The 11,936-nt window shown below is 46.2% G+C and overlaps 1 protein-coding gene across 1 annotated transcript in view; it reads right to left on the bottom strand.

Annotated features, from left to right (window-relative positions):
• Positions 1-7,283: 7,283 nt before the first annotated feature.
• The window catches only part of LOC121625303 (ankyrin repeat and fibronectin type-III domain-containing protein 1), a 35,624-nt gene continuing 30,971 nt past the window's right edge, over positions 7,284-11,936 (bottom strand). The window contains exons 17-19 of the mRNA XM_041963390.1: positions 11,602-11,809; positions 10,755-11,488; positions 7,284-10,666 (exon numbers count right to left, since the gene is read on the bottom strand). Of these exons, the coding sequence (XP_041819324.1) occupies positions 10,364-10,666; positions 10,755-11,488; positions 11,602-11,809 (1,245 nt within the window). The 3' untranslated portion in view covers positions 7,284-10,363. The remainder of the gene's footprint in view (positions 10,667-10,754; positions 11,489-11,601; positions 11,810-11,936) is intronic.

The raw sequence follows: 11,936 nt of genomic DNA, 5'->3' as shown, positions 1-11,936 counted from the left end.
TTGAAGTGGCAGTTGAAGCAGAAGCGCCAAATGAAGTTGCAGTGCTTCCCTTTCAAAGCTGTATTCGAAGTTGATGCTCTGAAAGCAGCTGAAGTTGCAGTTAATGCAGAATCATTGAAAGAAGTTGAAGTGGCAGTTGAAGCAGAAGTACTGAAAGAAGTTAAAGTTGGGTTAAAACTGAAGCACTTAAAGAAGTTGAAGTGGCAGCTGAAACAGAAGCACTGGGGGAAACTGAAGCTCTTCTGTTTCAAAGCTGTAGCTGAAGTTGAACAACTAACAGGGATTTAAATGGTGATTGAAACAGAAGCATTGAAAGATGAAATTCTTCTGCAGTAGCTGAAGTTGAAGTACTGAAAGAAGTTAATGTGGCAGTTGAAAAAGAAACACTTGAAGCTGAAACTGAAGTGGCAGCTAAAGTGGAAATACTGAAAGTGAAGAGCAGTTTCAAGAAAAGCTGGCACAGGGCACACTGACATGGGTAGAAATATATGAAAGTGCAGCTTCAGTATATTGATTGGACAGATAGATCTATCTCTAAGTGTGAGATGGCTCAGGTAAACATGCTCAGAGTGTGTGTGTGTGCGTGTGTGTGTGTGTGTGTGTGTGTGTGTGTGCCCGCACGTAAGCCTGCAAACTCTCCCCCTCCTCACTGCATCCAGGGGGATTTATTTGACCCCTTATTGCCAGCGGTGAGCCTGTGGTGGAGATGAAAGCATGCCTTCCCAGTGTGGCCCCAGTTTCTATAGCTATGGACACAGACTCACACTGGTCGGGGACAATAGAGGGGCCCTGCCACTCGCCCCTGCCAGAGCCCTCTCCTCTCCCCACCCCATCCGTCACCGCAATCATATTTTCAAAACAATAACACAGCCGGGGGGGTGGGCATGATTGAAGTGTGTGCGTGTTTGATCTGTTGGTATGCAAGTGTGTGTGTACATCTCTTGTGTGTGTGTGTGTGTGTGTGTGCGTGCGCGTTGTTATTTTTAGGCGCGCGTTTGTTTCATCCGAGTGTGAACATGCTCGTTTGACTTGTGTCACAGTGTCTGTGGGTCCGTACGTGCAGTCGGGAAGCAACTGCGTGCATGCATACTTGTGTGTGTGTGTGTGTGTGTGGGTGTGTGTGTGTGTGTGTGTGTGTGTGTGTGCTGTGAGCCGGGCCTTTGATGGCGTGGCCGGAGCGTGCCTAATGTGACTGCTTGCTGGGGTGAGGTGGGGTGGGGGGTGCCAGCGTTGAGCCTCCTGCCCTCGTACTGTCTACCCTGCCGTGGCCCAAGGCTCCCCCTGCAAACTTGAAAGGACCAAAGGAATCCCCCCCTAAACCCCCGACGCCGCCCCCCACATGTTTTCAGAAGGCATGACATCATCCTTTGCACAAAGGGGGCTGGAGCTGGGGTTAATATGGATGTATGTGTGAATGTGTGTGTGTGTGTGTGTGTGTGTGTGTGTGTGTGTGTGTGTGTGTGTAGGGTAGAAGCCCATCAGTCACACAGCATTTGGCTGAAATGTAAGATTTGCCCTTTCTCTTATTTCTTGTGTTTTCAGGATTCCCACCAGAATCAAACTCGCAGTCTTCTTTTTGCATTTCCAAACTTTTCCGCCTTTATTCTGATGTACTGGAATCCTCCAAATCCCCACTCACATGCACACACCCACATCAAACTGAGCTGGTGTTTTTCTCTTTCCTTTCTTTTTGAGACCCTTTAATGTCAATGACTAACAGGGATTTGATCCTAAATGTCTGGGGGAAAGGAAATAAATTGCTTTTGGCGTGTTTGCCAGGCGCAGGGTGCTGAAACTGAGCACTGAATACCCTCGGTTGCCCCTTTCCTGCCCCTTCGTCCTCTCATCTTTGTCTGCTTCTTAGATTTTATTTGTCATCAGTGTTGGCTCTCTTCAGACCGACCCTCTGGCTCCCCTGCATGCACCCGGCTTTCACTGCAGACCCAAGCTGTTGTTTTCCCGCAGCATTCAAGCACAGAGTGGGCGAAGGAGGCTTGGAGCACTTTCAAACAAATCAGTGTGGTTCATAACTGCACAGACGATGACAAATGGTTGACACGGGAAGCATCAGGGGCTGCACTTAGACTCCGCAAGGATGTTGGATGAATTAGTTTTTTCTTTGACCGCCAGTCAAGACGTTTCCATTCTATTGGAAATGGGTAACATTGGGTAACAGGAGGCACCAAACTCATACAGGTTCATACTGGAAACCATGTATTGTGTATGTGATCAGTTAATGATCAGATGTCCCTGTGATGGATGTGTACACATCTACGTTGTGGACACAACATTGAATGGTGATCAATTATCTCCTCGGTTTTCAGGAGCTATTTTGGATAGTTATGATTAAAACACATTCAATGACCAAAACAGCTGGAATTAATACACAAACAAGTGATTTAATCAGATCCCATTTACGACCTTTTACTCAAGCAAGTAATCAAAGTGGATTACCAAATGAGGGCCAGATGGCTGAGGGTATTTAAGAAAAGAAGACATTCTCCAGCCAATGCCTTAATTAGAAGGTGAGAATACACACCTTTGTGACAATGGCGGCTGTGGAGGGCAAAGGCACAGTCAAAGCCACCGGCATGGCTAATGTCATGGCCACTGAGTTGTAACCGCCTCTCCCCCACACCCCCAGAAACCTGCACTCACACACGCTTCAGAGCGAAGAAGCAGTCAGGTTTTGCATTTCGCAGACGCACATTCCTTGATTACTTTTATCTCCTTCCCCTCTCTCTCCTTGCCTGTGTCGCTCTCTCTCTCTGTGCTCTTACAAGTGTTGCTTAGAGGTGAGGGCTCGTCGCCCTCGCCTGTTTAATGGGCCGTCCGTTTGCCAACTGTTCCTTTGAGGGGGCCGGTGCGTCGGGCGTTGGAGCCGGGATTTGGGAGGGAGGGCCGGTGCCGCTGGATCAGACAGATGGAGGGGGGTCCGGCTCCATTCATTTAGCTCTATGAGAACAACAGAGCCCCACTTCAAACAACAAGGACGCAACCTGCTGGCCCCCATCGTCTGCGAACGCGTATGCGGGGATACGCAGACACACACATGCTGCAACAGATGCACGCTTGTGTTCAAACACACATGTGCTTTTATTAGAGCTTTCTTGACTTTGATTTGATGAGTCTTAAATCTACCTCAAGGACATAAACTCAACACCCAAAGATAAAATTGTCGCTGTTGCTGTTCACACTGCATGTGCAGCTCATCTGCCACCCCGACACACTCGTGCATGCACGCACACACACATGTGCACCACACACTACACACATATGCACAGGGGGGCATAAAAACACAGGCTCCACAGTGCCCACCCCCATCCCCAGCCCTTCTTTCCCTGGGACTCCCTCCTCTGCCACCACCAAGCACCGGCCCTCCCCCTCCCGAATTCACTGGCACCTCCAGAAAGCTCCGAGGCGCCAGCGGAGCGGGGCTCATCTCTTGGGAACAATAAAGCCAGATCTTCATAAAAACTTCAAAAAGGCCTCGCCAAGTGTTTTATAGGTGCTTTAAAGGTTTATGGGCCCTGGGGAGGGAGGGAGAGAGAGAGAGAGAGAGAAATGAGTGATGCAGTAGTGGCAGGCTTCACTTTTCCCACCCACTGCACACACACATACAGAAACACACACATGCCAGCATATGCATGCATACAGTATATGCCACTGCTAATCCGCCGGCAAGTGCCAGGCTGGAATGGGCTGGTGGTAGGCAGGGTGGGGCAGGGGGTGGCAGTGGACGTGAGGGGCTGGGATAAGGGAGGGAAACAGGTGATCAGTCTGTGCGGGAGAAGAGGAAAAAAGGATGCAACTGTGGCGTCAGTAGGGAGCTGTCAAAGCTCACATTTTAACTGCTACACAGTGTGAACTTCGATTCAATTTGAAGCATATGAGAGGAGTGTTTCTCGTGTATTGAACCCGTTTGGTGGAAAAGCACGTGTCATCTACCTTTAATACACGACTGCATCCAGCATCACATGTTCAGGCATCCATCTATGCAAGAAAGTTGCACATGTTGGGCAAATGTGGCCGTTTTTGATTCACGTAACATGAGCTGCAAGGTTGTGCGTGCGTGTGTGTTTGTAAGGTTATCTGAGCGAGGTGGGGAGCAAACCTTTGGCCCATAATCCTAAACAACCTCAAGGCGGGTCAAGTTGAAGAGCATGGAGGTTGGGCGCCGTGAGACGGAGGAGATTAGGGCTGGAAGCCTGCTCAGTTTCAAGATGCGTTGGCTGCTGTTGTGCAGGCAGATCGGTTTGGCCACACGCAAACTGAAACACGGGCTCACATGCAACCAGCAGCCTGGACTCTCCCAGTTCCAGTACGGAAGCATAACTGGCTCTGAATGCTGCTCCTCTGTCAGGGGAGGTGCTGACGAAATCACCTATCAAATGATCCTCCCGGATACAACAACTTCACTTTGTTGCTGCAGATATTTTGATGAGTCATGAGTCGCAGCCCCCCGAGCTGAGCACACTCCACTTTGAATCCCTTTTATGAGCATGAATAGCCAGTATTCAGGGTGTTTTGGGAATGTTTTCTTTATAGGTATTCAGATATATGCCAGGGGTTATATTTAGCTCGGGTCCTCCTGGAGTCAGAAGGTTTAAAATTAGGAGGTGTCAGAATTCCAGTACAATTCTTAAGTTACTGTCAATAAACAGTAAAGGGCTGCTCTTAAAGGCGTAGTGGATGCTTTATGGCATGATTTGTGCGCGATAAGCTGCTTGGGAAAGTGTGTGTGAATTTGTCTTGATATAGCACAAAAGTGTAAATCCTCTGCATGGTATGCATGTGCATTGACACATCTAAATATCAAGATTCCCCAGCGCATGCCGCTTACGTGCACCGATGTGTGTTTCTGCACGTGTTTGTGTGTCTATCTGCACATTAGTGTTTGTAGGATCTGTTGACAGGGAAGCATGCAGCATTTTATTTGCCCAAGGGCTGAAAAAACACATGGCGCTAGCGAGGGAGCGAAGTGACATGAGGCTGCTGAAAGCAACCTGGCCAGACAGAATTCGACCCTGGGATCATGACTCAGCTAAACATTGGACCACACTGTATAATGAAAGAGCTGAGCAACATAAAGCCTATTAATACATGTGCAAATATGCATGTCTACAGTTTTTTACTTCCATTACTTTAAAGTTTTTAAAATATATACGTGTACCACTATGCATTTAGCCTACAACAGTAACTGCATATGTAAACAGATAATGTATGTGACATGTTTGTTATTAATGTTTAAACTTAAGTTCAACAGTACGAGCAGGTAAAATTTCAGAAATTTGTCAAAGTGGTGCTTGTATTTTCTGAATTGCATTAATTTGACAATTAAAGAAAATTAAAGTAAAGTCTGTTAACATCTTTATGTAAATGAATCCCAACATTGGGATCAACACCTCCCCTTGCTGCAGTGATGCACAGGTGTACTCCAGGACACCGTGACATCACTGCTGGGTGTGGATACATGTGCAATAAAGCATGCGTGTGAACGCACCCAAACACACTCGTACTGGGTGTGGCCAGATGTAAAACATGCTACAAACTAAAACCTAAAATGAAAAGCTTTCTATCAGTCTGGATTGAAGTTCACATTTTTAAATTACGCACCCATTTTGTTACACAGAACTATTTGAGAAGTTGCCTAATGGAAACTGTTTGGAAAAGCACAGGCACTTAAAAAAAAATACTTGGCAGGTGATTGGATGAACCATCTGCCTATTATTGTCTATCACAGGCTAACGTCAATCACTCTAATCAACGCGACACATGACATAGTGGAAGAGCAAAAGCCTCAGTGCAGAAATAAAAGCCTTCAGTGCCACTTTTTGCTCTCTTTCAGTGAAGAACTACCCTCCAGTTCTGATATAACTGATGCCATAGCAGCTTTTACACTAACCTCTTTAACAGCCGCCATTATTGTTTTCAAATGAGCAGTCGCTTCTCCCGCTGTCGTCCTACCTAAACCTCGCCTGTAGCTGCCAGTAGTTCGTCGCAGAACGCCGAAAGGTCCGACACGACTGTGGTTTGGCCGCAGGCCCAAAGCTCGAAGCCTGGCCAGATGGATCCTCAGCTTGCGTGATCTCATAAATCCAGCTGCTTCCCAAGGTAAGAGATGATTCGACAACATTTTAGCAAACAATTTAACTAATAAAGGACGTGAGCAAATTTGCTTGTCAGTCACTTTAAAGAGTGTTTTCCCCTTTTCTGAGGAGTAATGTGTAATTTCTGGGCTATGTGTCTTTTTCTATTAGTGCAGCAAGAAGATTTTTTTGTTTACTATTCACACTTCTCAGGGTGAAATTAAACTATATTTCAATTTCCTATGTGTAGTTTTACAAATGTGCATGTCTCATCTTTGCAGCACTGCGCTGAGAATGTAAAGCTGACGTAACGCACATCACCCTGAAACTGGTGGACGGGATGTCATTATGTCAGATATTTTCCTAATGCTAAGCCTGAGCTCTATTCAAACCTGTTCCAAAACTGATGGTAAAAACACTACATCAACATCAGCAATAGTAACATCATTGTTCATCCCTGGCGAATGCGCGCCGCAGGCTTCATGTGGCCGTGCCCGCCACTTGTACTGTGAGATTCTGTCTGCAGCTGCCCACCATTCAGTTTTCATCAACTGGGTGGCAAACACTGATGAGGTCATTGCAATTTAGCATCTGTAGGAACAAGTGCCCTCTATTTGTCATTCATATCAAATGAATGAACAGCTTTTGGGAGTGCATACATGTGGATATAACTCCAAGCTAAAAGAATAAGCCCCAGAGAAAATCTGATCTGCACACACTTGAAATATAAGCTTGTTATGCTCCTTATGGCGGATGAGGTTTGCCAAAATATATATATCATGGATACCAGTGGAATTTTCAGCTCTCAAACTAAGACAATGTAGTGCAGTTAATGTGTAAAGTATTTTAAGTGGTCCATCTCTCCAACAGGAAGTGTAAAAAGGTCAGTATCACATAAAGGATGTTGTTACTGCTCTGCGGGACACACATGAAGGTTAGAAACTTCCTACACTCGTGTGCAGAGACCCGTTAAAAGAGAAGAAACCCACATAAACAGCCGAGGCTTTTATTTTGTAATATTCATTTATTGTTCAATAAAAATAGATTTTAAAAAAGTGACGTGATGTCTCCTTCATGACTTCGCCTGATGGATCTGCCAACAGCTCCTTGTAAACGTGGGGCTTTATTTTTTGACTGGAAAGGGAATTTAACCCCCCCCCCCCCTTCCCCTTCAGCATAATCTTAATCCTATAACTTCACTGACGTTTGACCTCTGTGGTGATGCCAGCCCCACATTCACTTCCTTTCACATTCAGGGCAGATACTGTACATTCATCCCCGGGTCTTCTGTGTACACGGTTCGGTTTCTGGTTGTGTGATTTGTTTTTGCAGTTGGCCCTCGTAAAAACCGCTTTTAACAATGTGAATAAAGAAGACATCTAAGCGCTAACACAAGAGCTCAAGCCATTAGTAAAACCAATTACAACTTATAACATCACTTGGTCTTAAGACATCTTTACACAGTAGTTCCACGTAAGCACATCTTCGATGGTGTAAGGAAAGTAAACTCTGTAAACACTTTGAGAGGCACCACTGTTCACTCCCCCTGTGGCAGGTTCCACAGCATCCTGTGAACCTGGAATGCTACAGTAACTGAGGCCAGGTCCACTGACTTCACCCATCAAACTCTCCTCTTTTGGACCTTTCTGGTGCTACATACGGAAACGCTGCAGGCTATTAGAACGGCATGATGTTGCTGAGCCTGCTTGATGTTTCATAGCAGAAAAAAGAATCTATCATATACTGAAAAAATATATAAAAAAATAAATACAACCCAACAGCGCACAGCAGTGTCTGGCTGTGTGAGATGCAGAGTTTGATGTAAACAGTGTGGTTCTGTTTCAAATGTAATGTTGTGAGGTTCCACGGAGTGGACAGTGTGAACAGAGAGCAAAACTTGGCACAGGTTCTCAGAAATTAGCTATAAAGGATGGTTTAAACTGTTAAGAGGCCCCTGCAGGATCAGTGACAACTTTTAAACACTTCTCAAAACTTTTATTTTAATTAATGCTAACATACCCTTTAATTCTAAACATGTTTTATTATTGTTGTTATCATTTTCAACTTGCAGTACTATTGTTGCCATGTTAAGCAGTTTGTAGCAGTTTTGAAAAGTGCTGCATAAAGTTTATTCTTATTCTTATTATTAGTGATTTAATAGATTACCTGCATGAGTGTTATGGTAGAGACCGGATTCATGTTCAAACCTTCAACTGGAACGTAAAGGCTGAGGGTCACATAACATAGTAATCAGGTGTACCAGCCAGTGCAACAGCTAGTGAGCTAATATGGTAGCATGTTTACTGCAGACTGACAATTTGACACCCAAACACATTCCAGTAGGAACAGCTGCATTTCTTGATTTCTGATTTGTTGTTTAAGGGGATCTTAGATGTAGTTTTCAAAAACTGATTAACTACAAGTTACATTTGCATGAATGTTCATAATAGATATAATCCCATCAAAATTAAAACACACCACGGGACTCTTCTCCAGCACACCACGCTTTATTCATCAATGTTTGCAGCTATGTTTTAATTTTGATGAAATTGCATTGAGGCTCACACTGGTCTGCATCCCGCAGTGTGCGCGTCCTCAAAGTAAGAAATTGTTGCATAGCAGATATAACAGATATAACATCGTATTTTTTTTTGGTTTGGGTGGGGGGTGGTAAGCTTGCAGACTGTTCATAATGTTGCATTGTTCATATCACAATTTATCAAAACTAAATACAGATTAAAGAATAAAGATTGATTCGTTTTTTAAAGTTTTTTCCTTTACTGCAGAGAGTTTTACTTATTTTCCAACAGTGTGCAGTCCGCATGTTCACTGTTTAACTTGTACAAGTTAGCAAGGTGACTGAAAACGAGCTGAGAGAGGCCTTCACTGTGACTTCATGTCACATGACCCCCATGTTGCGGGCTGTGGTGGTTTTGTTGAGTCTCTGAAATATATTTCTAAGCATCTTATAGTTTAGTCTTTTCATCTGTAACTTATTTTGAGGAAGTTTAGGAGACAGTCTGAAATACTACTACCTTAACTAACAAACACAAAGCCTCTCAACAACTTCAGTCATCCCCTTCACACTACAGTCCCTTTGGGAGACCCTGCTCTAGACTGATGGGCACCATTTTCTGATGCATCTGGGAATACCACAGAACCAAACACAACAAAACACTGAACTGGTTCACTTTAAGCACGGCATGACTACAGTACTTTAGATGCACTCAGCGCACAATTTTGGAAGGTTTACATGCTTTTTTTTCTCCATCTATACGAAAAACAAAAAGAGTATTGCTTGTTTTATTTCTCTGTTGTGAAAATCCAAATTAGCTGGTTCTATTTTGTGTTACTTCACGAAATGAGATGATCATGTTTGTTCGCTACACTACGACTGAGTCTACTATACAGAGGATTTGTGGCTGCAAAAGGGAGAAAAAGAGCACCAGAAGAGCCAGTGCCAGGTTCTAAAAGATGCAGCCTCCACCCTCCTCCTCCTCCTCCACTCTCTCTCTCTCTCTCTCACTTCCTATCAAGCTCTCTCTCCCTTGCTTGGCTGCTTCACTACCAGACGGTACAGTGGCCAAGAGCAGTTGAGTGACAGGCTGATGGGCCAAATCACCGGGCCGATTGCGTCCCCAAGTGGAGACGCCAGCCCCCCTCTGCACTTCTCCCTTCCTTCCTGCGCTCTGGGCCGGGTCCAGAGCCCACATCCTGGGAACATGGGGCCGGGCGGCTGCAGCCGACAGCTCTTTGGGAATGACACAATGAGAGAGTTCATAGGAAAAGCCGTGTCCGCGTGTGGCTGGGGAGGAGATGATGCTGCCCATGTCGTTTTGGCAACATGCACGGCCCGATGTGCTGGCGTCAATCATGCCAGAAGTCAAAGTGACGCTCCATTAATCTTGCTCAGCATCACAATCTTTTTCCCAATGATTTCTGACAGCACAAAAAGCTCTTTTCTCTTTGTTCCACTTTGTTATTGTTCATTTGGTGTCCATATGAGGGTCTCTGATGTTCATAAAAAAGTTTCTTTGTATGGGAGAACATATTTCATGGAAACAGAAGCCTTTCAGATAACAAGAACACAGCAGAAAATATGACAACATGTTATAGCTGCAGTGGTGGACGGTAACACCACGGTGAGACAGAAAATAGCCTTTTTGTACAAATGTTCAGGAGTTCCAGCTTCAACACACATTTGTCGAGAGAGAATATGCAAATGGCAGGAACTCACAAACGTTTTCTTTTAGCTCATTCTCTCTCTGGAAGTATCACACCGTGGTGGCCCGGCTGTGTTTGAGCGCTAGTGGTGAATACTCCTTAATGCGAACGCACAGTTTGCCCCTCAACCAGGGGTTCTGGAGCTCCAGGGGACAGAAATCATCCTGAAGCCACTTTTCTCTATTGTCCACAACCAGCACGAGGCCAAAGTGCTTCAATTGTTCAGAGCTGTAGTACACACACTGCTGCTGTTCACCGCCGTTGCTGCCGAGCATGCGCCGAGACACCACGTTCATCTCCTGCACCACCAGCTGAACCATCTCCCGCGCTGATGTTCCTGGAGTTACACAAAGCTGAAACACAGGAGGAGAAGATATCACGGCACAAACACAACAACGGTTTGAAGGTGAATCACTTCAACGTGTCAGAACATATCTATACCTTTACACTGGTCTCCTTTGGCAGGCCTGTGTGGTACTGTGGGTACACTCTGAGTGTGGCGTGACAGCCTTTCCTGAGGGCAGCAGGTGATGGCGAGGAGAGTCTCTGTGTGCCGCTGTCCTGCGATAACGTGCGCGCCGGTGGAAGCTGTGGTAGGCAGCGTTCACCTGAGCAGCAGCGGTCCACCGACGAGTGCCTGTGCCACCTGCGCTGTGGTGACGTGGACGGCGAGGGGCAAGAAGTGTGGTAGCAGTAAGGCTGGTGGTAGGCTGAGGTGGTGGAAGGGAACTCCAGGCTGCTGGTTCTCACACAGAAAGCCTGTCTCTTCTCTGTAATGTGCAACAGCTCGATCTGCCTGCTAGGCAGGATGAAGTCACTGTCAAACAGTTCCGGGGCCCCCCTTCGCCTTTCCCCTCCACACCGGACTCCTCCCACTCCACCACAGCGCTCACCTTCCATGCCGTGCTGTGGCTCTGAGGCCTGGAGGACATCTGGCGTGGAATCCCTCAGCGCTCCGCCTCCGCGCCCACCCCCACCGAGACACAACCCACCCCCGGAGGTGCTCCCATCACTGCGCAGGAAACCACGGGGTTCCAGCGGTGCAGAGGATGAGAGGGGTGAGGGGGGCAGTAGGTCCAGCTCACGGGGACTCTGGGCACGGCTGGAGTCGTAGTCGCTGTCGGTGGTGAGGAAGACCTCAGAGGAACCTTCCTCGTCCGATAGTCCAGCAAAATCTGCAGAATGTGAGAAAAAGCTCTTGTTGATGTGTGCATGAATGTGTGCATAAATCCTATATCTCTAAAACTGCAGAATCAGACATGTTTCTGTTGTAAGAGTTGTTTCTGACCTGAGTGCTTACGGCAGGGTTCGGGTGAAGGCATGGGGGAGGGCATGAAGTCTGGCTGAGAGGAGGTGGAGGGAGGCTTTTCGGGCATCACTTCCTTGGAGAAGTCAACTATCCAGCTTATGGAGATGCCCCCCGTTGGCTGCTTATAGCGGGCGTACTGCAAGGCATCCATGATCCACCTTGCATCACGCCACACCTCCTCCATTTGCTGTTGCACATCAAGATCACAATAATTAATCTAATAACATTGAAATGTGTTATTGGATTAATTTGAATCCATCGCCCACACATACTAGCCCACCTAACCTAGATGTATATACAGTATTGTACAGTTT

Source organism: Chelmon rostratus, chromosome 21 (assembly GCF_017976325.1).
Source record: "Chelmon rostratus isolate fCheRos1 chromosome 21, fCheRos1.pri, whole genome shotgun sequence".
Classification (NCBI taxonomy): Eukaryota; Metazoa; Chordata; class Actinopteri; order Chaetodontiformes; family Chaetodontidae; genus Chelmon; species Chelmon rostratus.
The sequence above is the reverse complement of the archived record's forward strand: the minus strand, read 5'-3'. Positions and strand labels throughout refer to the sequence as shown.